The 25,340-nt window shown below is 49.3% G+C and overlaps 11 protein-coding genes across 11 annotated transcripts; 6 read left to right on the top strand and 5 right to left on the bottom strand.

Moving 5' to 3' along the window:
• Positions 1-34: 34 nt before the first annotated feature.
• Positions 35-1,133, bottom strand: EURHEDRAFT_409161 (ubiquinol--cytochrome-c reductase subunit 7). The gene is made up of 4 exons (XM_040781017.1): positions 930-1,133; positions 651-759; positions 527-580; positions 35-333 (listed from the first exon to the last, which is right to left on the bottom strand). The coding sequence occupies exons 1-4, from the start codon at positions 1,043-1,045 to the stop codon at positions 244-246; spliced, it is 369 nt and encodes a 122-aa protein (XP_040641566.1). The 5' UTR covers positions 1,046-1,133; the 3' UTR covers positions 35-243.
• A 676-nt stretch (positions 1,134-1,809) lies between these two features.
• On the top strand, positions 1,810-3,089 carry EURHEDRAFT_449449 (putative mitochondrial carrier protein; the record flags this gene model as incomplete). Its single annotated transcript, XM_040783814.1, has 2 exons — positions 1,810-2,260; positions 2,317-3,089. 2 exons carry the CDS (start codon positions 1,810-1,812, stop codon positions 3,087-3,089), a joined length of 1,224 nt encoding a protein of 407 aa, XP_040641565.1.
• Positions 3,090-3,881: 792 nt separating this feature from the next.
• On the bottom strand, positions 3,882-4,677 carry EURHEDRAFT_409159 (uncharacterized protein). Its single transcript, XM_040781016.1, has 2 exons — positions 4,422-4,677; positions 3,882-4,275 (listed from the first exon to the last, which is right to left on the bottom strand). The coding sequence occupies exons 1-2, from the start codon at positions 4,455-4,457 to the stop codon at positions 4,063-4,065; spliced, it is 249 nt and encodes an 82-aa protein (XP_040641564.1). The 5' UTR covers positions 4,458-4,677; the 3' UTR covers positions 3,882-4,062.
• A 489-nt stretch (positions 4,678-5,166) lies between these two features.
• Positions 5,167-5,681, top strand: EURHEDRAFT_449175 (putative iron-sulfur cofactor synthesis protein (Isu1); the record flags this gene model as incomplete). The annotated part of the gene is made up of 2 exons (XM_040783792.1): positions 5,167-5,464; positions 5,527-5,681. Coding segments are annotated over 2 exons (453 nt in total), but the record flags the coding sequence as incomplete, so codon positions are not given.
• Positions 5,682-6,238: 557 nt separating this feature from the next.
• On the bottom strand, positions 6,239-8,288 carry EURHEDRAFT_512970 (ABC1 kinase family protein; the record flags this gene model as incomplete). The annotated part of the gene is made up of 4 exons (XM_040786111.1): positions 6,239-6,489; positions 6,554-7,126; positions 7,174-7,778; positions 7,846-8,288. The coding sequence occupies 4 exons, from the start codon at positions 8,286-8,288 to the stop codon at positions 6,239-6,241; spliced, it is 1,872 nt and encodes a 623-aa protein (XP_040641562.1).
• A 376-nt stretch (positions 8,289-8,664) lies between these two features.
• EURHEDRAFT_400049 (serine/threonine-protein kinase) lies at positions 8,665-12,954 on the bottom strand (the record flags this gene model as incomplete). The annotated part of the gene is made up of 6 exons (XM_040779976.1): positions 8,665-11,037; positions 11,101-12,283; positions 12,328-12,392; positions 12,446-12,475; positions 12,533-12,644; positions 12,674-12,954. The coding sequence occupies 6 exons, from the start codon at positions 12,952-12,954 to the stop codon at positions 8,665-8,667; spliced, it is 4,044 nt and encodes a 1,347-aa protein (XP_040641561.1).
• Positions 12,955-13,751: 797 nt separating this feature from the next.
• Positions 13,752-16,181, bottom strand: EURHEDRAFT_400048 (dihydrofolate synthase; the record flags this gene model as incomplete). The annotated part of the gene is made up of 5 exons (XM_040779975.1): positions 13,752-15,091; positions 15,349-15,668; positions 15,785-15,839; positions 15,901-15,912; positions 15,938-16,181. The coding sequence occupies 5 exons, from the start codon at positions 16,179-16,181 to the stop codon at positions 13,752-13,754; spliced, it is 1,971 nt and encodes a 656-aa protein (XP_040641560.1).
• A 771-nt stretch (positions 16,182-16,952) lies between these two features.
• On the top strand, positions 16,953-19,061 carry EURHEDRAFT_409153 (uncharacterized protein). The gene has a single exon (XM_040781015.1). It carries the CDS (start codon positions 17,353-17,355, stop codon positions 18,691-18,693), a length of 1,341 nt encoding a protein of 446 aa, XP_040641559.1. The 5' UTR covers positions 16,953-17,352; the 3' UTR covers positions 18,694-19,061.
• Positions 19,062-19,297: 236 nt separating this feature from the next.
• On the top strand, positions 19,298-20,745 carry EURHEDRAFT_409152 (kinase-related protein). Its single transcript, XM_040781014.1, has 2 exons — positions 19,298-19,616; positions 19,686-20,745. The coding sequence occupies exons 1-2, from the start codon at positions 19,577-19,579 to the stop codon at positions 20,354-20,356; spliced, it is 711 nt and encodes a 236-aa protein (XP_040641558.1). The 5' UTR covers positions 19,298-19,576; the 3' UTR covers positions 20,357-20,745.
• A 412-nt stretch (positions 20,746-21,157) lies between these two features.
• Positions 21,158-21,790, top strand: EURHEDRAFT_400045 (putative GPI anchored cell wall protein; the record flags this gene model as incomplete). Its single annotated transcript, XM_040779974.1, has 3 exons — positions 21,158-21,255; positions 21,325-21,473; positions 21,540-21,790. The coding sequence occupies 3 exons, from the start codon at positions 21,158-21,160 to the stop codon at positions 21,788-21,790; spliced, it is 498 nt and encodes a 165-aa protein (XP_040641557.1).
• Positions 21,791-22,473: 683 nt separating this feature from the next.
• Positions 22,474-25,275, top strand: EURHEDRAFT_512964 (ribonucleotide-diphosphate reductase subunit RNR1; the record flags this gene model as incomplete). Its single annotated transcript, XM_040786110.1, has 4 exons — positions 22,474-22,492; positions 22,616-22,773; positions 22,847-23,787; positions 23,838-25,275. 4 exons carry the CDS (start codon positions 22,474-22,476, stop codon positions 25,273-25,275), a joined length of 2,556 nt encoding a protein of 851 aa, XP_040641556.1.
• Positions 25,276-25,340: the final 65 nt, after the last annotated feature.

Here is a 25,340-nt window from a genome sequence, read left to right as displayed (position 1 = left end):
TGTGCAGTACTTACGATTACCGCAATACCATGAGTGGGACAAGAGAACAGCGAAGAATTGATTTGTACAGTATCAGTACACGTAACTGAATGGTTCGACGAGAGGCCTAAATGGTAACCGGCAACACCAATTACGCAGCCGAATTCCAGACCCAGCTTCCCGATCCTTCATACCACACCCCTCTAGATAAACATTGTTCTTTTTCTTTCTATCGTTTGCTTTTCGATGAATGGGTGGGATCGTTTATCGACGGACAGAGAGAGTGTCGAGGTCCTCACGCTCCTTGCGCTCCTTCTCGATCTCACGGATGATGGGGCTCAGGTACTCAACATCCTATAAACAGTCAAAAATTAGCGTCTGTGCTCATTCTGAAGCATTAGCTCCCCTTGACAACAAGCGCAGGAGCTGTAATCCCGATATAATGCGGGTTACAAATCCGCGCCACGAGATTGGTCAATGGGACCTGACGTAGGAGGTGGAGGGAAAACGGCAAGCAGGAGCTTAGAACATGGAAAAATGAACTCACTTCAGAGGGCTTGGTCTGCTCCTCGGGGGGGAGAAGGGTGTGCGAAATGGAGCACTGTATTAGACGAGCAAAATAGTTAGGTCATGGGTGTTGTCGATGGCAATCACGGACGGCTGGAACGAACCTGGAACGCTCTGCGGATGCGGAAGACACGGTCGTAGGACTCCTTAGCAGAAAGACGCTTAATAGCAGCCTGAACGACGTCGTTCTCCTCGGGGATGATGTCGTCGAACCTAGCTCCTGTCAGTACTACCCCAGTGTATGTGCAAGACAAAGTCCGGACAGGCGGAGACTGAAACAGGACAAAGGCGAATAGGTCGGTGTGTCGTAATTGAGACGAATCGTTCCAGCCATGCCGCCTACACCAGTGCGTCTTCCTGGATATCGCAGCAGGGTAACTTACCTCAATCCAAGTCTCCTATAGCCGGCCGCGTCCATGTACCACTCAGCGATGGGCGTCATCCAGCGCTTGAGCCATGGGCGCTTGACAATGTAGCTGGTCAGAGAAGGGGCGGACATGGTGTATGATTCCCGGGTCAACAATTGACGATGTGGAGTGGAAGGGGGTTATCGCAAGAGGTCTCAGGCCGGGCGTTGGAGATTGTGCAAAACGGACGTTCGGGCGGGCGACTTTCTCCGTTTAATGCCTGATTTATGCCTGATTTATGCCTGGGAATTAAGGTATTTACTCCGACCGATTCCGATGTACCGCACGTGATATTAACATGCTAACATGCCTCAGGCTGCTACACGCTTGGAGCCGGGTCCTTGCTTGCTTCCCGCCTCCACCTGACCGCAGACGACTTCGATCCTCCTTCATCTGCGCTTATCCCGGTCTCCCACATTACTGTTTCCGCGTGCTTCCCTTGCTTGCCCTCGCCATCCGTTGTTTCCCGTTCCGATCAAAATTGGCGTCCTTACTGTGTTTCCGCACCTATTGTTCATGTGTGTTGGCATGGGGATCGTCAACCGTTGAATTCCGGATTGCTCCTCGATGGGAGCTGATATTTAAGGAACCCCCGCCCGTCTGTTCTTAAGATAGTACAGACGTCGATATTCGCAACAGAAAAAAAAAAAAAAAGGCGATTTTTCTGATTTCCTCTCGTTTGCCGTGTCAATTCGATCCTCCCACTTTCCACCCCGCCGCACGACCGCTTTCTCCAACGTCACAGCGCAACGAGTCATACGATTCTTGGTTTCCGGAACGAGCGCGATATGCTCGGGTCCGGGGGCCATCGGTGATATAGAAATCCGAATAACCTGCTAGGTCCGTGGTTGAAAATATGTTGTCAGAGGGCCATGGCAGCTCGGGAGCTTCGAACGGCTCCCAAGAACACCCAGAATCTCACGCTCATCCTCCCTCATCTCATAACACATTTACCTCGAATCTCCTTACTCAAATCAGAATATTTTCTACTAATATACCGAAATCCTATATTACTCCGTTTTGCGGAGCAAGTGCTGGTGTAGCGTCGGGGATTGTGACGTGCCCTCTCGATGTCATCAAGACAAAGCTACAAGCCCAAGGTGGCTTTTTGCGGCGATCGGGGAGTACGATTGAGGCAAGGACTTTATACCGCGGCATGTTAGGCACAGGAAGCATGATATGGCGGGAGAATGGTCTCCGAGGGCTCTACCAGGGACTGGGTCCCATGCTTCTGGGATATTTGCCTACGTGGGCGGTTTACTTGGCAGTATACGACCGGTCACGAGATTACTTTGAAGAAACCACTGGTCAGTTTTCTCATCTTTTGTTGAAATTGGGGGCGAGTTTTACTAAAAGATTACAGGTAGTTGGTGGCTATCGAGAGGTTATGCTTCCGTCACGGCAGGCGCGTGCTCGACCATAGTGACAAATCCAATATGGGTCATCAAGACACGGCTCATGTCTCAAAGTCCAAGGTCCAATAGTGAAGGCTTTAGGGCACCATGGCAATATAAAAATACGTTTGATGCGGCTCGCAAGATGTACTTAAACGAAGGCATTCTCTCGTTCTATTCGGGGCTTACGCCAGCGCTTTTGGGATTGTTCCATGTGGCCATTCAATTTCCACTCTACGAATATCTGAAGATGGCCATTACGGGCTATGGGATTGGAGAACATCCCGAACATGGCGACTCCCACTGGCTTGGGATTTCTCTCGCTACATTCCTCAGCAAAATTTGTGCCAGCACCATGACCTATCCACATGAAGTGTTGCGGACAAGGCTTCAGACGCAACAACGAACAATGTCGCCACGGTCCTCGGCCGAAGAGCTAACATTTCGTGAAGGGACAGAGAAGTTAAATGGTCGTGGTCGTCTTGCAGGTGCTGCCTCGTCGGATGGCATGCCCAATCGGCCGCGGTACACCGGCATCGTTCGTACCTGTCAGACAATCTTGCGGGAAGAAGGCTGGCGTGCATTTTACTCGGGAATCGGCACGAATCTCTTCCGTGCTGTCCCGGCCGCTATGACTACGATGCTTACATATGAATACCTCCGGAAATTGATTGGCACTATGCAGCATGACGGAGAGATGGAGCGTCGGCAGGTTGAAGAGAAAGATCTCTCCGGGATTTAGCTCGTCATGAATGCTCTATCAGTATCTGCCAAATGAGTGGCAGCGAAGACGATTTTAAACACAAGCCCCAGGTCCTTTGCCCGGTCAAACTGACGGACTTTGGATACTTGCGAGACTTGCCATTTTATATGCTTAACAGTTGATAACCGTGTACTTTTATGGGATTAAAGGTTGATCAAAAGGGGACCTGGATGTTTTTACCCTTGACACAAATTGATACCTCTATTGCGAGAAATAAAAGGTATCACTCCTAGAGGAGATCCTGACACATGCAATCGTGCCTCTTGTTTTAGATTGGTGGTTGTTTACCCTGCCTTACCGAGGAATCCTTTTGTCTTTGATGAGCGTTATTGTCTATTCGTCTCTGTTATATGTTATCCTTGTTCTGCATGGATTGCATGTTGTGTACATACATATCTACGTACCTACTACCCCATAAAATATACATACCCGCGATACTTTCAATGAGCCTGAATGCCAGTCAGGGGACAGGTACAGCCCATATGGCAAATGACGTCAATTATTAACCACGTGACCAGACTTGGCAGCCCTTGTCTACCGAGGGAAAAAAAACACAACCGCCGCCAAACAGACTTCCGCACACATTTGACTCGACAATTGGCAATAATTATGTGATGCCATTCAGGTACGTGTCTTGCTTGATGCAATTGAAACCGCTGCTTTTTCATTACTGTGATGAACCTTATATATCCATGATCCAAGTCTACTATTTTCGGATTTTGGATGTGATCATATAAACACACACTGAAAATTCTGACCGTAATGAAATGCGAGATGCAGTTGCTTTTATATTTCTGATTTTATTCACCTTGCTGACTTTACTTGCAGATACAGAATGCACGACCATGGTGATTCATAGGCTTCTAGCAGATAGTTACTGTACTCAGAAAATTGACATTGACTTCATTCTCCACGTGATATCATAATCCGACATCCAGAAACCGGATGATCCTCAACTTTTTCTCCTCTGCTCCACTTCTCGCTGCTCCTCCAATGCCTGGTGCACCCAGGAGAGTTGCTGCTGCTGCCGTGTCTCGGATTTTTCTCGTTGCGAGGCAGGAGTGTATGTAGACTGGGATTCGCGACGGGCGGTGCGAATGGAAGCGATGCAGTAGGAACAGAGGAGGACGGCCATTGTAAATGCGGCGATGGGGGCGTTGAGGGACTAATAATTATTAGAAGTACATTATTATCAGGACTACATGTGTTGCGTTGTGTTGTGAATCAGCGAGTACCACTGTACAGGATGTAGGATTATCAGATGCGGCGTATCGGATGGATCAGATAAGGAATCACAAAGAAAGAACTTACGCCCGCTGGCCTCCCCAGAGTCTTTTTGTTATTCATGATAAGCGCTTTCGGCCAATGGGAGGGCGTAGTTTGCCGACGGAAAACGTTGCTTGGTAATGGGTTTGGTCTGGCTGTGAGTTGGCGAAACTGTAAGGAGGACGTTTTCGATGTCGGAGGCTAGAATTCGTCGGAGTTGGGAAGTTCCCCGCCCACACAACTATGAGTAGTCACTGTATTCTCCAGAGTACCCCGATACCCTTGCACTATGGAAAAGATTACTATACTAGGAATAGAGAACAATGATATAACTAGCAATGAGCATCAAAATACATACACCCTCAACGTCATAAATTATTAACCCCGAGTCGCCGACGCCGGACGTCCGGAGGCGACGGGGTTTCCGCATATGGTTTAGTTCAGTATGAATAATCCGGGCGAGAATTATTACTGCAGTCCTAATCAATCGCCATCCTTCTTCAACGACATCATTTTCACCACTTTCAACTACACCTCTACCATCCATCGATAATATACTATAGTCACTTGTGCAGTGATCCCTTTACAGTTTTCACCATGTTCAAGCGTATCGCTACCGTCGTCCCCCGCTCCTTCGGCCCTGTTGTGACGCCTCGCATCACACCCGCCCTCTCCGGTGTGCAGCAGACACAATCCCTCTTCCGGGCACAACTCCCTCAAACAAGGAGCTATCATGAGAAAGATATGTCGCACATCCTCCCAATAACTAAAAAAGAAATACTGACCACATGCACTGCTAGACCACTACAACAACCCCCGCAATGTCGGCGCCATGAAGAAGGGTGACGGTGACGTTGGCACCGGTCTCGTCGGCGCCCCCGCCTGTGGCGATGTCATGAAGCTTCAGATCAAGGTCGACAAGGACTCCAACAAAATCAGCGACGTCAAGTTCAAGACTTTCGGTTGCGGGAGTGCCATTGCTAGCTCGAGTTATCTGACCGAGTTGGTCCGTGGGATGACCCTTGATGAGGCGGGTAAGATTCGCAACACCGAGATTGCGAAGGAGCTTTGTCTTCCTCCTGTGAAGTGTATGTCCTCCCATATATATATATTTATATATTGCATATATGGCTTGTGCTGACAAGAACAGTGCACTGCTCGATGCTTGCCGAGGATGCTATCAAGTCCGCCATCTCCGACTACTACACTAAGAATCCCAAGGCCGTCAAGACTGACCTTGGTGGTACCGGTGCTGCCATTCCTGACATCCAGATTGAGGTCGAGAAGACCTCTGCCACTGCCTAAACAGAAAATTAAATTAAAAACCGACAAAAAAAAATTCTCCCCTTCCCAAAAATGTTCGACTTGTGATACCACCTGATATGTCCATCCTTTTCATGGCATGACTTCTTTCTACTTCGGCTGCGCTTTGCTCGAGTGACAGGATTCAAGGTTGAAGGAGGTTTCTTCGATTCGTTTCTGACAAATTGAATTTGTTGGATGTATATTTTTTCTATTTTGTTTCCTTTTTTTGTTATGTTAAAACTTTTTTTCTTTTTTCAATTTCTCTTTCCTTTTGGGCGAAGCATTGTGTTATAGTTCTCGGAGCTATGGTATCTTATAGTTAATGAAAGAAGCACCGAGTGTGCCTAAACCAGATGTTTAGTTTTATACAGTGTGCACTGAAGTAGAGTATGAAAAGACCTCATTAAATACAAACGCCATCGCTGATGCACAGATTACCCACCCGTGCCATATAAACAATCTATCTATACTATACTTTTCTGTATCCAACCATTCCTTCACACATAAACATTATCCATCTCTATCATTACATCCAGTATACACAACCCACAGCAACTTTACAACATCCCCACTCGGCTCTTAACAGACAGCACGGTCTCATACACCGACAACTTCAACTCCACCCGCAAGAATCCCATCCACGCAATCAGGAACCGCAGGAAGTTCAGTGGACGAAGAAGTCCACCGGCCGACTCGCGGATATTCTCGAGTTGTTCCTCGTAGACGGTGCGGGTGGCGTAGCGGGCAAGGATGAGGAATGTGTGCAGGGGGCCTTGGCGCGTGTGTAGGTTTTCGTCGAGGTTGCGGGCTGTCTCATTATCAGTATACACCATATCACGACAAGGGTGACGGAAGAGGAAAGGGGAACGTACTAAGATCATTAGTCTTGAGAATCAAGAGGATAATTCTCGGAACTTGGCCCAACAACTCAACTAACTGCTGCAACATGCCCTCACCCAACGCACCCGAGATATTCTCCTTTTCATCCGCCGTCCTCGAAGATGCCACATTCCTCTGCGTAAGAACCGTATAATCTCGTCCTGTAATCGCACTCGCAAACAACGGAAATTGCTCATCCGTCACCCCCGCAACCTTCCTTGCATACTCTCTCATCCGTCCCTCATCGGCTTCAATAACCGCAAGCCAGAGCTTCGCATAGTTCCTGCGCAGGTCCCGCGGGATCTCACGGTATAGACCGTGGTCGTAGAGGATGATTTCGAAGTTTGGGCTGCTAGAGTTTGGGTTTGGGCGGATGGCGATATTACCGCCGTGGGGGTCACAATGGAGCGGCGCGTTGTCGCCGAAGATCATCTCGTTGAAGATATGGGCTAGGGTGGCAGAGACTTCGTCGCGGTCGATGTTGTTGGCGTCGAGGAAGGGGAGGTCGTCCGGGCGGCGGCCGGAGATGAAGTCCATTACTAGGATGCGTTTCTGGGCCCACATCACTGTATTTGTTAGCTGGTATACTGTAACGAAGTTTGACGAGGCTTACCCTTTGGAATAACCAACGGCGCATCAGAATGCTTCTTGAAATAGTCGCTTGCTTTGGTAGCATTCTCCGCCTCACAGCGGAAATCCAACTCCACCGGCAACGAAAAGTCCATCTCCCTCGATAACCACTCAAGATCATAGTCCGGGAAGAACCGTTTCAGCATCGCAAAAGTGAACCTCGTCAATGCCAGATCCAATGGCACCCACTCCGCCAACGCTGGATGCTGCACCTTCACAGCAACCTTCTGTCCTGATTCTCTAAGCGTACCGATATGTACCTGCGCCAGGGAAGCAGCGCCGATAGGCTCCGAGTCGAAAGATGTAAAAATTTCATCGATGCGACGGCCGGTATCGGCAAGGAACATGTCCTCAATGGATCCGATCGATGAAACGGGACATTTATCCTGCAGCGGGATGAAAGTCGTCGTCCATTCGAGCGGAAGCAAATACCCCATGCTACTCAAATGCTGTCCCAGCTTGATAAAAATAGACCCATTCTTCTCGAGTACGCGTAGCGTCCGTTCTGCACAGCGCTTGTGACAAGCTTTGATAATCTCATTGTGTTCTTCCGGCGAGGAGGCCTCTTGCTTCAACGTAACCCGGTAACTAGAACAAACCCAGGCGTATAAGTAGATCTCCTTTAGTAGTAACTTGGGAGACAGAACGAGCTTACTCATTAATGCAAACCGCCAACGCACTAACCACTCGCCCGGTTCTCGCCGCTGCTCGATATAGATGCCGCACCTCGTCCGAGTACACTACCGCCGCCACACCCAGCACGCCTCCAATGATAAGGTATATCTTCTTCCGAGAATGGCCATGCCCCGATTTCCTCTCCCCATTGTTGCCGTTGCTGGCTTTTTCTTGTGCAGGGGGCTCCGAACTATAGTGACGTCGTAGCGGCAGGACTCGCCTCCGTGTGCATAGTTCCTGCGGTGTGGTGATTCTGTTCTTCAGACTGGCGAATGATCTTGACGACGGTATTGACTTCGTAGTGGTAAGTGATGTGGAATAGAAACAATTCAACGGTGCCGGTGCCGATTTCGTCGTGTGCCGGAGGACCGTCGCAGGGTTAAACCCGGAAACTCGCCACGGCGTGCGGAGCGCTGCTCTCATACCGAACCGGAGGCGACGGGGCGTCAATGAACAACGGTGTGATTAGGTGTGATATTAGAAAATTGCCGTACCTGTTTGGGAGTTCAAACCCAGGCCATTGTTGGATATAGTCGCAAGAAACGCTGGTCGGCCATCAGGAGAATTTCGGGAACTCGCCGCAGTTCGGACCGGCGATGCACGTGATCCAGGGCTCGGTTGGACTACTCTACTATTATGGATGTCCAGTTCATGGGTTCAGTGTATTCTCTATGTATGACCTGTATTTTTATGCAAAAAGAATATACCCATTCAACTTTAATAACGCTCAAAGCAATACCAAAAGACCACCCAAAGTAAACAGAATTATAGACAACGTCACGTCAAGAATCAAAACCAATCATGACACCCAGTCCTCTCCATGTGTAGGCCGTCGTCGCCGGTAAAGAATCGAATCTCGTCGAGATAGCGAGCTAGGAGGTCGCGTTCCGTCTTCCGGTAACAAGTCTGTATGAGACCGCTTAGGGAGCCCAGGTATCCCACGAGGTAGTCTGTTCTTCGGTAGCCCAGAGGCACCATTCAGATTCAATCCAGGTGGTGGTAAGACAGGACTTCCGCCTTCCCGGCTGGCGGGTCGCAATACCAGCGCTGAGCCGCTAAGAGCGTTTCGCGGATGTCGTGACTCTCGTCCTTCGTAGTATGCCTTTGACTGGCTTGTTCGAGGAGTTGATGGAGCGGATTGATTTGGTAGAAGACCGGGGGGTGTGGTGGATGTGCTCTGGCGTCTCACGCCTGGTTTGCGTTTCCCTAGGCTGTACGTCTCGCTCGACCTGATCAGTTTCCCAGCCATGTCTCGAACCAGGATGGCAGGGTCATTCTCTAATTCGCTGATGGCACCAAGCAGACCATATGCGGCAAGAAGACCGCCTTGCTCTTCACTAGCGTCGCAAATACTCGATATTATGCGGAGGAGGTTCAATCGAACTGCAGCCTTGTTGTGATGCAGTTTCTGGCCTAATCTCGTGAAGAGATCTGGTCGTGCAAGTGTCGAAGCAATAGGAGGACTTAATCTTAGGAGTTTCTGCAAAGGTTCGAGAATGTTCTCGAAAGCGTTCGCTTTGGAGATAGTTAAGCATCTGACAACCGAGTCCGTAAACGATGGCCTGTCCAAGCGGTTTTCCAGCAGGTGCTCTTCGACTTTGGCCGTTTCTTCCTGGAGCCAAGTAAAGATAGCATCCAAAGCGGTAACCTGCCAGTATGGATCGGAAAGTAAAGAAATATAGAAGGCGAGACCCTTATTACGCCACAGCTCACGGCGACCGACTTTGCCGGAGTGTGCCATGTCACAAAGAATCGGTAGAGCGAATTCCTTCAGAGGTCTGTCAGTTTTGACAATCTTTTGAAGCAGAGGGACAATGCCATTCAAGGCTGCATCCTCTTGTCGTGACTTATTCAGTCGACACATGTTGTAGATCGTATTCAAGATTTGATTGGAAACTTCCCGGAAATGGGGACGCCTGAAGGTTGAACGCAACAAGTCCGCCAGCACGTCAATGGCATTCGAGTTCTGAAGGGAATCAAGAGTAGTCGAGAGCATCGACAGGTTCTTGATGAACTTCAACATAGTAATCTGGTGAGCCGGGGTCATGCGCCGCAATTCTTTCAGAACCCGATGCAGTACTGTCCGTTCAGCAACCATCTCCTTGACATGATTCTCAGCCTGCGAGAAGATAAAGAAGATGTTTGCAATCCGACCTTCAACAATCTCGGCCAGTTCACCCTCTTCATCCAACACCCTGCTTAAGACGAGAGAAAGAGGGTCTAAAACGGAGTTGCGCGACAAGATCCGGCAAAAATCATTTTTCGGGGTCGAGCCCTGCAATTCAAACACACTCCAGATTCCGTTAACCCCGATCAGGACGAGTTCACGTTCGTCCTCATAATCGTCTTCCAAAAACTCAACCAGAACGTTCAAACCTCCAGCACTGACAAACATCTGTAACGTAAGAGTGGACGTCTGATACATCTGTTGTACGAAAGCCGCTGCCTCAAGTCGAATCTCACGAGGGTATTTCTTCGACGCAAACTCATTAATGATTGGAATGCCTCCAACAAAACACAAATTTTCCTGAATCTCATAGTCATTAAAGATGATTGCGTTGACGATTCTCAAAAGACAGGCAATAACATCACGTCGACGACATGTATCCAAAATCTCCAGGATCGGGAGCAATCCATGGGCACTCATGATGATGTTCTTAGTTTCTGGTAGGTCGCAGAACACCGTCAAGAGTTGGTCGGAAATATCAGCCAGTACCTCTTCATCTTGCGATGTCTTCAATGTGCTGACAAGTCCCTCGACCTGGTTCCGGAGTCGAGCATGCTTGTCGCGTGCGATATTGGCCTCTAGGTCCATCTCGTCGAACCCTTCTTCGAGTTGGGCAAATGGGTCATCCTCATCATCTTGATCACCGAGCCAGGATCTATTAGATAGCTTCGAGGTCAGCATTAACGTGCTCTTATCTGAGGCCCCATCACTATCAGGCTTATCCAGTGTCGACTCATTAGGACCCAGGATATCGGAAAAATCCTCATCGTTCTCATTCTCCGCGAATTTTGTTATTTCAATGGCACGATGACGCTTAACTGAGATCCGTTTCTTCAGTTGGGGCTGTGGAGGTTCTTCGTCTTCCTCAATAGTAGTAGGCCACTCATAACGGACCATTTCATGTGAAGGAGACGGTGTCAGCATATTGGTTTCACCGTCAGAATCCTGTGAACGGTTAGTTTACATTTAATACATGCATAACTCTTGATATCAAGAGCTTTTCCTTACCTGAAAAACACCAAGCTTTTTATCTAAAACGTCTTCGTTTGCCATGATAAGGTCAGAGTAATCCTCAATGGAATTCTCCTTGTAGTAAGAAGCTGGTCGAGGCTGTCGCGCTGGCGGCGTAGGATTCGGGTTCAAGATCGGGACATCATGCATGCCGGGTTGATAGCGATGCAGTTTTTGGGTTGTACTTTGCCGCTGAGGTGATGGTCGTATAGTCTCCAAGTCTGTCTCGCTATTATTCGAGATTCGCCAAAGATCATCTCCAAATTCTTCGAAACTACCCGACGATCTGGTCATTGTCCCATCAAGGGAAGCAAATGCCTTGAGCTTCTCAGACGATAGCAGGCCGCCAAAATTATCGTGCGGTCTCAGGTGTGGTAAATGCAGAGCACTAGGGGAGATGGCGTTATCAAAGTCGTTATCCCAGTTATCATCTGCTCCGGAAACAGGTGACCGAAACTTGTCTGCAAGATTTCCCCTGGAGACTGGGGTTGGCAAAACATCCTTCGTTGGTGTATAACGGGAAGGTGTTAGATTCTGGTCAGGCCTCAAATGCTTACGCATGGTACCTGCACCAGGCGAGCGAAGAGCCTCATTCCATTCCTGGACGCTCTTGACAGCCTCCTCATTGGGAACTACTGAATCAGACTTGCGAGCGTTGACAATCCAGGGGTGTCGAAGAAGCTTCCTCGCAGACACACGAAGGTTGGGGTCTTTCTGAAAGCACTGCATAAGGAAGTCGTTGACAGCTGGGGAAGCTCCTTGTGGCAAAGGAGGATGATCATCATTGACGATGCGAAATAGAGCCGGCATAGGTTGAAGGTTGTGGTATGGAGGCTTCCCCTCCAACAATTCGATGACAGTGCACCCAAGGCTCCAGATATCTGACGCCGTGCTCGCCCCTGTAAGTTCGATGACTTCGGGTGCCATCCAGTATGGGGTACCGACAACGCTAGCCTCGTTGAGACCGGTTGTGCGGCTAGCCACACCAAAGTCCGCCAATTTCACTAGGCCTTCTTTGGTGGTGAGGATGTTAGCACCTTTAATATCTCTATGTATCACACCTTGCTCGTGCAGGTATAAGAGACCATGGAGGACTTGGGACATGTAGAGTCCGACCAGATTCTCCGGGAAGCGGCCAAAGTTCTTTGCGATGGAGTGTAAGGAGCCATTTTCGCAGTATCTAAACCATTAGTATGAAACCAGACAAGAGGAAGAAAATCGTACTCGAGTATGATGTTGAGAGTCTCAACAGACTTCACAAATCCATGGTACTTGACAATGTTGGAGTGCTACAATATATCAGCTTCGGTTCCTGGGTAGGAAAAATAGCATTGTGCCTCACATCCAGGTTCTTCAAGAGATCAATCTCCAGCTGCAAACCCACATAGTTAGTGGATATACCTTGACTGTCTGGAGCTGAATAGCATACCATAATCACTCGCAATTCACTCTTGGGTAGATCCACCAGCTTGATCTGCTTGACCGCGACAGTCTCCCCAGTATTCCAGTTGAGTGCTCTGTACACAGACCCAAATGCTCCTCTGCCCAAGCAGTCACCCAATTGCTTTACGATATCAGACCGTCAGCCTCCCATCCTCTCTTGTCCATATGGGGCGCAATAAAGGGAGGGGTATCCCGTCTCCATACATAATCCTTGAGTTCCGCAACATCCTTAGCCGTCGTCTTCGGTCCCCTATCATCTCTGGATTTGTCCTCTCGTTTGGTAGGACTGGAGCCGAGTCTCGATAGTCGTGGTTTGGTTGGTGTCCCGGGCGGTGCTGCTGCTGCTGCTCTAGAGGAAGGACGTTGTGGTGGTGGTGCCTCGCCCAGCTCGCTGGTTCTAGACACCATGATCGATCTGTCCGTAACAGATTCGCTGTATCAAAGCCGTTTGGTTTTGGGTTGTGCGGGTTTCAGATTCGACGTTGAGGGTAGTAAATAAAGGACGATGCGGCAGGAGCCAGGGGATCGATCGGGGCGTTCATGTCAGCAGAAACTGGTCAAGGGGTGATTTATTATTAGCCCATTATTCGCGGGAGAAATAATAATTGTATGCGAGAACACAATAGAAGCGCCCACGGCGATTCTTGGGGGAGAATGAACGGTTTCGCTCGAGGGACAAAAAGACCATACAGGAAGGATTTCTCTTGCCCGCACGCACAACACACGTTGCGACCCATCGAATAGTGCCTTGATCTTCCTCCAACGGTTATGATAAAAGTAATAATGCGATTAATGGGGCGACCTGGAAGCGACAGCGCAACCGTCCAGATTGTTGCTGCTGTTATTGTTTTGACAGCGACCGAACCAAGGGCGGTTTCTTGAACTTTTGCGCTTCTCCACTCAAGCCGGTTCGGAGGGGCTTCACCTGAATCGCGCAGCTTGTCTCTCCGATCAGCCTTGTTAGATCCGATCTATGAACTATATCAACGGTTGTATTAAGAGGAAGTTGTTTGTATATACTATAGTATGTATGTGCTCGCATGGATTGCCGCCGCCAATAGCAGGGTGGTCCTTGTTTGGCTGTGGGCTGTGGAGCAATCCATAGTCGGAGCGCAGAACGAGATAAAAGTAGTCATGGAGTTGTCTATATTTCTCTACTCGTACACACACAAAACCTAGCGGGGTATCTCTCAAAAGCAATATTCCTAGCACGTCCCTCTCCCTGATCCGACAGATGCCTGTGCCTCGCGCAAGAGACGAAGAACGTCCGATGCCAGATAAAGGCTACCAGCAATGACCAATGGTCCACCATTGGCAACCTCGCTAGCCCAATTGATCGAAGCGGGTATGTTCTTGCCAAAAGCCTTGACTTGTTGAATCTCTGAGAATGATTGAACGCACGTAGCCAGTTCCGTAGGGTCCACTGCCTTCACCCACGGCATCCCGTCCACAGGGCCGAATGCTGTGGTTGCGACTTTATCTCCAGGTTTAATGAACGCACCGAATAATTCCGCCAAATCCTTTCCCCGTGATGCTGCGATAACCCAGGTAACGTTATTCCGCTGAGGACGGAGTTTGCGCTCCACGTATTCTCCGAGTACTTGGGCCGATTGAGCATTGTGGGCACCATCCAGCAAGATAGGTTCTTTACGGGCGATTAATGGTTTGAGTACAATTCCTTGTAGACGTCCAGGCCAATTCACTTCCGATAGGTGGGGAAGCAATGAATCAACATCGAGTCCTGGACGTAGTTTCGGCAAAGCGAGCTGGATGGCCGAGACAGCGCAGTACATATTCGCACGCTGATGGGGCAAGAGATCCAGTTTCTCGAATATACGAGCCAAAGATGGAGCCTGGATTTCGACCGCATCGGGGTGTACAAAGTCTCCTTTCAGATCCAGCTCCTGTATACGGCTTTGGAGCGTCGTGATAACTTCCGGGCAGTTGGTGCCATCGACCACACAGGGAATATGAGGCTTTAGAATTCCGGCTTTTTCGCTAGCAATCTGTTCAATGGAGTTTCCAAGCAGTGCCTGATGGTCCAGTCCAATTTTCGCAATAACGGAAACCAGCACATTGCTCAGAATGTTCGTCGAATCCAGTCGTCCACCCATACCAACTTCAACCACACCGACCTCAACCCGCTCATGGTTGAAGATCTCAAAAGCCGTCGCAGTCAGAAGTTCAAATTCGCTTGCCCCAATCCCCAGTATCTGATCCCGCAGCTTTACCTCTTCCTCGATCTGCCGGAACAGAGACTCTTGCACCACCTTTTCATCAATTGTAATACAATCCCACCGGTCGATCAAGTGAGGAGAGGTAAAACGGCCACATCGGACACCCCCGGAGGCCAGAAGACGAGACACATAGGCGCTGATTGAGCCTTTGCCGTTAGTCCCGGCGATGTGGATGGCCTTCCATGACAGAGGAGTCTGCTGGAGGAGGCGCGATATGCGGCTAAGTCCGAGTTCAATCATTCCTCTGGGTTGGTCGATTTTATTGTTCGAGTGAGGAGAATATTCATGATCAGAACTAGTTCGGATCACTGGAGATTATAAGATAACGCTTCCTTTTTATCAGACATTGCACTTTTCTTTTCCCGGTGTTCTGACGTTATCAATTCCGCGGGAAAGATGTCCTATACATGCCTGGATTTTAAGGTGTCAATAAAGACAACAGAATGTTAACTGACTTGTTAACTAGATTTCTGTACAGAGTAAAGTCTACCTATATACATGCTTCACTGACACTAGCCTGCCAGTCAGAGACTCGTTTTTAATACAACTCTCAGAACGAGCGCACCAGTCCCAATAAGCGCACCAGTTTTCTGTAAACCGACGCTTTCCACCATGCTATAAGGCACTCCCACAGATCTATTTACAATAGCAATGGTCACCGTTTGATAGATGAGATAGGATCCCGAACTTCCCAACCATACTAAGACCCATATATAGCCGACAATCCTTTTCATTAACATGAAACTCAAGCTCTGTGGATCTGTAGGACCTGGTAGTTTCCCGCGCAAACTGTTCTGGAACGCCTCTTCAATGAGGACACCAACTCCCGTAAAGAAAAAAAACACAGGAGCATTAGAGTCCCGAAGCCGGATACCCATGGAGAAGCTACCAAATTGGTGGAGCAGGCTGGACAGCATAAACACAAACATGAACGTCATATACCGTTTATATCTGGAAGGCTGGGGTGATCGGACAATGCTGTGGGCAGCAAAGCTGCATACACTTGTGAACGGCCAACGAAGCAATTGATGCCAGAATTTACTTTAGACACATTAGCTGTTCATGTTTGTTGTTCTCTTTTTGCGTCAAAGTAGTTTAACCCTGCAGGGCAACTTACCCCCAAAACAAACTGAGTGTGTATGTATCCAACATACTCCCAAACATAGATGGCCAGTCATGAGGAGCACTCAAAAATGTAGCAACACAGAAGACCGATAACGATCTATGAATCAAGTCCAAGGATAAACGTGTCACAAGAAAAGAGCCAACCATCTGCGCCACAGTATTCATACTCAAAAGGCCATCAGGCACATCTAAATGCGACAAATGTCTGCCTTTCGCCCAGCGTTCATGAGAGTCATTGAGTAAAACGTCCAGTACGAGATATTGCCAGGCCATTATGGACAACTGTCGAACAAGGAACTTTGCGCGCCCAGGTTTCCCCGAAAAGAAAGACGAGAATTGAGGTATATTCCTAATTTGCCATGGCGAGTTTATACCTCTGGGATTAAAGGTCATCTCAAGAGCAGACCAAATGCGCCAAAGGATACCGGCATGGCCATGTGGTTGCTTCCGGTGTGCGACAGTCTCGCCATCAAGACCGTTGACCAGAAGTATGTTTATGCAATGGACTGTATGAACGAAAGCGAACAAGTTTATATACAACTTTTGAATGCAGTCCACGCAGAGCTCATGCGTTTTGAGGTGACATAGGTATGTGCTATATACCAGCCACAGGCTGTAACCGACGCGAAAGGACGAGCCTTTAGGTGTCGTACATATGACAATAGCTGTTTGAAGACATTGAAGAAAATAGAAAACTGGAGCCGGTAGAGGAAAGACCGACATTATTAAGTCGTACTCGTGAGAGTGTGTAACACTCGTACCGGGTATCAATAAAGACTTATAAGGCTGAAAGAAGAAGACATGACATCGCAGAGCAGGTGGTTGGAATTCCCCCCGTTCCTGCTTATTAATGTTGAGTCACTTGTGCCGATTTAACCCAATCTACTGACTCGTACGTGGTCCGATATATACGTGTCTTTGTAGCTGTGCAAAATAATAATACGTGGTGAATAATAATGCCGTCTGTCCGTCTCAACGGTCCCGAGCCACCACTTATGGTTCCATTAAATAAGTATGAACAAGCGAACCGTTGGATGGTCCTGGCTCCGAGCCACCGTTGACTAATGTCTTGGCATTAGCCACAAGTGTCACCTGCCACAGTACCAGCCACCTCCAGGGGCCTCAGGCGCAAATCTCTTCGCTGCCTTCGCCTCCGCCTTAATCTCTCTCCATCCGGCATCTGTCTCTCTCCAACCTCCCACCAATCCTCCCATCATAGTTCCACTCTTTTCAATTTATTTAAAATTCGCGCCTGATTCGGTGTCGCATTGCCTAGAGGATCTGGCTGGCAGCTCTTTCCAGTACTCCGCTCGTTAATTTCATCTTAATACACCATGGGTATCCCGTAAGTTCTCGCGTGCGCTGACCGGCGGCTTGGTCGCCGCAACGGCGTTCAGGTAAAGAAGACTCCGGCCACCATGCTTACTGTGTCTTCCCGTGCAGAATGTATCGTGAGCCTTCAGCTACCGAGGCTTCTAAGAAAAATGCGATCAAAGATCCTTCAGCTGCTGCGCGATCGGCAATTCGTCGTCAGCCCACTAATCGCCGTCCTTCGCGCCATGGAACCTTCCGCGGCGCGTCTCATCGCTTAGACCACCCCAATTTTGTCAATTCGATGTTTTATGATACTTTATCAGATTGGAATGCCATTGAACGCGCGCGCCCCAGCCGGAGTATAGGCGAAATTCTTGCGCGTGAAGCGAGGGAATTGGAAAGTTTATCGGCAACGCCACGGCAAGACGAGTCGCCAGATTTACTTGGTGGTCCTACAGATGCGAATAGACAGGAAGCCGGTCAGCGCTTACTTGCGGACGCTGCCCGTCATAGTCAGCCCGGCCGGCGGTTAAGGATCCCTCGCGATACCATGTTAACTGAGACAATCAATCGTCCGTCACCCGGAGATGGCCCGAGAAATCAACAGAGCTCAGAACACCCGCCTTTTACACCGCGCTTTGCTCCGGCTATAGCATATCATAGTGCTGTTGCATCACAGCCTAACACTCGCCGTTCACCTTTCCCCGGGTTGGATATGTCAGGGGATCTGGGGCTGCCAAGAGTCCCGCAATTGCGGAGAGCGATCGAACAGTCAATCAGTGATTTAAACCGGCCATTTAGTGAACCATCCATCAATGGCCTTGGAGATCGCCAGCGAAGCTTGAGTCCGGATGATGATGATCATGCACATAACGCATGGGAGACACTTCTTACGACCATGACGCCCGATACCAATCTCCCCAGCAACGAGTCCTCATTCGCATCCACATCAGCTTCTACCACAAATGCTTCAAGGAGTGGAACTACGGCAACTTCAACCAACTCGACGCAGACACTGCCGTCTAGCCTGGATTCCACTACCGCAAATGTACACCTTGCTCTCGACCCGTATCCTGAATTCCTGAACCCTTGTGACTATCCGACATCGTCAGATTCCGAATCTGATCCCGAACTTGATCTTGAAGGAAACCGCCAGGCACGCCGCCGACGCGGCTTGCCGCGACCCCGGTTCATGGATTCCCTTCGACAATCACATGATATTAATTCGACTATGAGCAGCCAACCGCCGATTCCTACTATCTCATTAGCTTTCTCTGACCCGTCTACGGATCCTGAATTCCGTCAAATGCAGAGTATCATAAGCCGGTTCGCTAACGGAGATGTTCCGGATCATATGTGGGTCGCTGCCGGGTTGCCTCTGCCTCCCGGTGTCGGTTCAAGACTCGGCCGGGGGGATGAGGCACGCGATTCTGACAGTGTGGATGGTGCACGCCGTCGGGGTAATATGTGATTTGGCCAATTTCTGTCGATATATTCTTTGGCTTTGGCATGTTGTTCTTTCTTGCTTTCTGGCATTGACTGGAAACGGGTTATATTTTGACCGGATGGTTTACAGCGGGATAGATACGCGATACCAGGGGTATGGCGGCGTTATGGTGTGGTCCATTCTAGGGAATTTGCATCTGTGGGCAAAAGATCGTTGGCTTTGATATGGGTGTGGTTTATTTCTATGAATATGTTTCACGCAGGCTTCTTAGCCTTTTATACATTGATGGTTAGCTGCGGGATCAGCATTTGCACCGGTTGCATTACTTTTATGTTTGCATTTTTAGGATACCAGGTTAATCATTCTGTTTTTGATTTTTTTTTTTTTTTTTTCTTCCCTTTTTCACCGTTATTGCAAATCTGAATGGCTGGTATATAATAGAAGACTGTATGTAAATGAGGAAACAAGCCATGTCCGGAGCAATGGAAGACATCGTCCGTCTCTACTCCGTATACAAGTACATAGTTATCGGAAGAGTCATGTCCGGAACTTACAGTGACGTATGCCGGAGAACGCTGTCCGTCGCAAAACCCCACTCCGACAAGCGCCCCGCTCCATTGCCGTATCGCGATTATTTATTGCTATCGGGGAACCTCTGATTCCATTGTTACAATTCGCTTCTTGTCGTTGTCTTCTCGTTGTTAGTATGTTATTGCTGTGCTGTTGAGTGACATCGGTTGATTGTCTATCGGAGAATTAGCCTTTCATTTTGCTTATCTGGGCTGCAGCAAAGCTTCATTTCTTGCAGGAGATACCCACTAAGGACTTGGTGCATTTTCTTTTCTTCTCTTTTTCTCCCCCCTCTCACTTTTTTCTCAATTTCTAAGCATCGAATACGATTTTAACTATGGAACAACAACTAGACAGACTTCTCGAGAAATCCTGGGGTAAGCTCTGATCCTGGCACACTTTGACCTCGATTGGACAGACCAAAGCTAACTGCTTTTTTCCTCTAGCAAAACTACGCACCACCCCTGATACATCCCGGTTAATGATCGCAGTCAGCGGTATTCCAGGCTCAGGTAAAACCGGCCTCGCCAGCATGTTGGCCAACCGCATCAACCAACTCTACTCCGCCGAAAACCCAGGGTCACCACTTATCGCCACAGCCATTCCAATGGACGGGTATCACTTGACACGAGCACAACTGGCGCAGATGCCAGATCCCGCATTCGCCACAGCTCGACGGGGTGCCGCTTTCACATTTGACGGGGAGAAATTTTTGAGGCTGGTCCAAGCTCTCCGGCAACCGCTGACCGCGGCGAGTCAGAACTTATATGCGCCGAGTTTCGATCATGCTGTGAAGGATCCGGTGGAGAATGATATCGTGATTCCGCCTACGAGTAGGGCGATTTTCTTTGAGGGGAATTATCTCAGTTTGGATAAGGAGCCGTGGAATGAGGCTGCGAAGCTCATGGATGAACTATGGTTTGTGGATGTGGACTTTGAGACGGCGAGGAAGCGTTTGATTCGGAGACATGTGCAGGCGGGTATAGCGAAGGACGAGGCCGATGCTGATAGGCGGGCGAGAGAGAATGATCTGGTCAACGGTAAAGAGATTGTGGATTGTCGGATGCAAGTGCAGGAAATCATTGCCAGCCATTATGATCCCAGGTGGGACACGTGAGAGATCTACTACCCCCGGTGCATTGGAATTGAGTTTCGTCTAGGCAAGTTCCAGGTCCTCCTTTACCAAGATCTTGTGTACGCTATGTATATATTTAGTTGCAGACCAATACGACTATGTATTTTCTACTTGTAGAGAATAAGTCTAATTTAGCTACGGCTAATAATAGAAGACAATACGGAGGTCGGAGAATATCGCCACACATGAAAAACACTGTACAGAGTGCCAGGGGTAGAACTTCTGAGACTGGGTCATTTCCCTTACTCTGCATTGTACTCTTATGCCCTGGTCCTTCATATTTTACCTGTGTGTAATAATATGTTGCACCGATAATTTGTACCGAAAAGGGCGTGTTATTGCGGGAAATTGGATGCCCGGAAGCGGAAAAACTCATGATCCATCAATCTCCGGAATCTCCACCAACGAGTCCCTGGGTTTAACTATTCCATTTCAGGACAAGCGGTACCGAGCATCCTGCGTATTGTAACAAAGGATCAGCAGGGTTTCTACCTGATTGGGTGAGACAGCCCTCCACCTGATTTCACCTGTAAATCCAACTGAGATTTCCTATTGATCGTTTGCCTTATCAACTGGTCCCCTACCACTGTCCCCTTCGTTGGCCGACACATTCTTTCGTTTACTCTCCAATCTACCACGCTCCTTATACTCAAAATTCTTGTATAGTCACTCTTTTATACTTCTGTTTCTCGTTCCTTTCGTTACCCCTAATCGATTCCTCGAGATTGCGCCCCTTAAAGCAAACAACAAACTCGATCAACCACCCGACGTCCATACGACATTATGTTCTTCACCAAGTCCGCCGTTGTATTCTCCGTCCTTGCGCTTTGCAATGTAGCAGTTGCCGCTCAGCCGCCTGCTTGTTTACTTGCCGTCGTGGGGTATGTGTGGTTGCGACATTCCATCGGATAACGGAGAGTTCGGAAAGATCTTGGACTGACGGTATATAGCGACGAGCCGAACCCCGCAGACTTGAAGACCATTTGCGTCAAGAATGGAGATAAGATTCAAAAATTGATTTCGAAGAAGTGCGACGATGACAAAAAGGATGCTTTGTCGCACTTTTCCGACACCTGCTCTTCCAACGGATACAAAGTCGGTACGTTATTTAGACTGTATAGCATCATTGACGGAGTTCGAGCTTGAAATGGCTAACACTGCCTAGATGTCAGCACCTCAACCACCGTGTCCGGATCTACTACCACCGCGACATCCGGTTCTCAATCGACCAAGACTGGCTTTACCACCGCTACCGCGACTTCTGGCTCTAGCTCCTCAAGCACCTCTAGCTCCTCCGACTCGGCTTCTAGCTCCGCATCCGCTGACACCACGGTCTCTGCGGGTGCGTCTGATAGACATGTTTCCGCGGCGGCTTTCGCGGCCGTTGTCTTTGTTGGTTTCGCGGCTACCATGTGATGGTTTTGATTAATTGTTGTATGGAGTAACACTTTGATTTTCTCCGATTTCAGCCTCGGGATTTGTATCTTGAATTATACCCAAGCTGCTTTTCGTTCGTTTCCTCTTCGCTTCGTTCATATAGTACTGTCAACCGCTATAGTGCAGATCAGAAGGCCCACAAAAAGTTTTCGCGGCAGGATGTTGGTGACGCGCAGGTTGTAGATAGCCAAAGTATGAAACTTGCGCGCTTGTCCTACCCGGGCCTCGCTGGTAATTTGTACTCTTCTGGCTCTTTTGGACTACGCAAGCCTTCTCCATTCATTGCAACTCATTACCTGCTCTGGAATATCTGATCCGCCTGAAAATCCACCATAAGCTGATGTCCCATCCGAGGACCGCCGGTCACGTGAGGACGTAGCGCGCGTTGCCACCAACCAGACATTCGGCCCAGACACGAAAGGTCGCGTCAGCCCACGCGTTAGCCCCAGCATCAAAAGAGCCCCTCCGACTTTCTTTTTTCTTCTTCCTATATCTTCCTCTTCCTCTTTTCTCCTTTCGTCAGTTCTCTCACCATTGCTTGTGCTCTTCTATACTAATATCTTGAAAATCATACAATAATAATTCTTCCTTATACCCTTTTCTTCATATAGTTTTGTTCCCTCACCGACGTTTCTTCCGAGCTCACCTCGTCGCTTTTCATAATGTTTGTCTACAAGAGAGGTAAGAATAGAGTCTTTCCAGCTATTCGAGATCGGAATTTGGAGATAAGATTGTGATCTTGAGGATCTTCGTGACACACCACCTCTGTCGACTTTTGGGCTAACACAACCGAATTTTTTACAGACGGACGCAAAGAGCGCGTACAATTCGACAAGATCACTGCGCGTGTCTCTAGACTTTGTTACGGCCTTGACCCCGAGCATGTCGATGCTGCTGCTATCACACAAAAGGTCATTTCTGGTGTCTACCAGGGTGTTGGTACCGTTGAACTGGACAACTTGGTATGTATCCCTTGCGGGGAAGGAAGTCGAGTCTAGAGAGGGATCGAATGCTAACACTTCACCGTTATAATAGGCTGCCGAGACTGCGGCATACATGACTGTGACACATCCTGACTATGCCATCCTTGCTGCCCGTATCGCCGTTTCGAACCTCCACAAGCAGACCAAGAAGCAGTTCTCCCTGGTCATTCAAGATCTCTACCACTATGTGAACCCAAGGAACAATGTCGCAGCACCAATGATATCGAAAGAGACATACGAGATTGTCATGAAACATGCGGATGAGCTTAACTCTGCTATCGTGTACGACCGTGATTTCAATTACAACTTCTTCGGTTTCAAGACCCTTGAGCGGTCGTACCTGCTGCGGATTAATGGAAAGGTTGCTGAGCGTCCTCAGCACCTGCTGATGCGGGTTTCTGTGGGAATTCACGGCAATGACATCGAGAAGGCGATTGAGACCTACCACTTGATGTCCCAGAAATACTTCACTCATGCCTCCCCCACCCTGTTCAACGCTGGTACCCCGCAGCCCCAGCTGGCCTCGTGCTTCCTTGTCGACATGAAGGCAGACAGCATTGAGGGTATCTATGACACCCTGAAGACCTGTGCTATGATCTCCAAGACCGCCGGTGGTATTGGTCTCAACGTCCACTGCATCCGTTCGACAGGCTCCTACATTGGCGGAACCAACGGTACCTCCAACGGTCTCATCCCTATGCTCCGCGTTTACAACAACACTGCTAGATACGTCGACCAGGGAGGCAACAAGCGTCCCGGTGCTTTTGCTATTTACCTTGAGCCCTGGCACGCGGATGTCTTTGAGTTTTTAGACCTTCGCAAGAACCACGGTAAGGAGGAGGTCAGAGCCCGTGATCTGTTCTACGCTCTGTGGACACCCGACCTATTCATGAAACGTGTTGAGTCCAACGGTGACTGGACTCTTTTCTGCCCTAACGAGGCTCCTGGCTTGGCCGACGTGTACGGTGACGAGTTTGAGGCTCTCTACGAGAAGTAAGTTTCCTGACATGTATAAATCAAGATACTTGCTAATGCGGATATAGGTATGAAAAGGAAGGCCGTGGCCGCCGGACCGTCAAGGCTCAGAAGCTTTGGTACGCCATTCTTGAGGCCCAGACCGAGACCGGCAACCCATTTATGTTGTACAAGGATGCCTGCAACCGGAAGAGCAACCAGAAGAACCTGGGAACCATCCGCAGCTCCAACCTCTGCACTGAGATCGTTGAGTACAGTGCTCCCGATGAGGTTGCTGTTTGCAACTTGGCTTCGCTTGCCCTTCCTACTTTCGTCGACGCTGCTCGTGGCGAATACGACTTTGGCAAGCTTCACGAAGTCGTGCAGGTTCTGGTTCGCAACCTGAACCAGATCATCGACATCAACTACTACCCCGTTCCTGAGGCCAAGAAGAGCAACATGCGCCACCGCCCTATTGCTCTCGGTGTCAACGGTCTTGCCGACGCTTTCCTTGCTCTGCGTCTGCCTTTCGACTCGGCCGAGGCCAAACAGCTGAATATTCAGATCTTCGAAACCATTTACCACGGTGCTTTAACCGCCTCTTCCGACATGGCTAAGGTACACGGTACCTATGAGACCTATGAGGGCTCTCCCGTCTCTCAGGGTATCCTCCAGTACGACATGTGGGACCGCACCCCCACCGACCTCTGGGACTGGGACACGCTGAAGGGCAAGATCGCGCAGACTGGTGTTCGCAACAGTTTGCTGGTGGCCCCTATGCCCACTGCCAGTACCAGTCAAATTCTGGGCTTTAACGAGTGCTTCGAGCCGTACACGTCGAATATCTACTCCCGCCGTGTGCTAGCTGGTGAGTTCCAGGTCGTCAACCCCTGGTTGCTCAAGGACCTGGTCGACCTTGGTCTCTGGTCGGACAACATGAAGAACCGTATCATCGCCGATGGTGGTTCCGTCCAGAACATCCCTAACATCCCTGCCGACATCAAGGCCCTGTACAAGACCGTGTGGGAGATTTCTCAGCGGTCGATCCTGCAGATGGCTGCCGACCGTGGTGCCTACATCGACCAGTCCCAGTCTCTCAACATCCACATGAAGGAGCCCACCATGGGCAAGATTACCAGTATGCACTTTGCTGGCTGGAAGATGGGATTGAAGACTGGCATGTACTACCTGCGTACAATGGCCGCCTCCGCTCCAATTCAGTTCACTGTCGACCAGGAGCAGCTCCAGGTTGCTGATACCAACGTCGCTCGTGAAACCAGTGCATACAAGAAGCGCGTTGGTGGCGGGGCATCCAGTGCTTCCTCGGCTGTTCCTCGCGAGGAGAACGGACATGCTGAGCAAGAAGCTCCTCGCACGACTGCTGAGGCCCCGGCTGCCCCCAACGGCGGTGAGGCAGAGCAAGGTTCGCAAGATAACGGCGAGCAAGAGACCGGGGACATTTTCTCGGAGCAGGTGCTCCAGTGCAGCATTGAAAATAAGGATGCGTGCATAATGTGCCAGGGTTAGATGTTTTTTATGTTAGATTTGATTTTGGTTTTATAGGCGCTTAAGGCGTCATGTTATATCGGACC

Source organism: Aspergillus ruber (assembly GCF_000600275.1).
Source record: "Aspergillus ruber CBS 135680 unplaced genomic scaffold scaffold00004, whole genome shotgun sequence".
In the NCBI taxonomy this organism is placed as follows: domain Eukaryota; kingdom Fungi; phylum Ascomycota; class Eurotiomycetes; order Eurotiales; family Aspergillaceae; genus Aspergillus; species Aspergillus ruber.
Note: the sequence above shows the minus strand (reverse complement) of the source record. Positions and strands in the feature narration are given on the sequence as shown.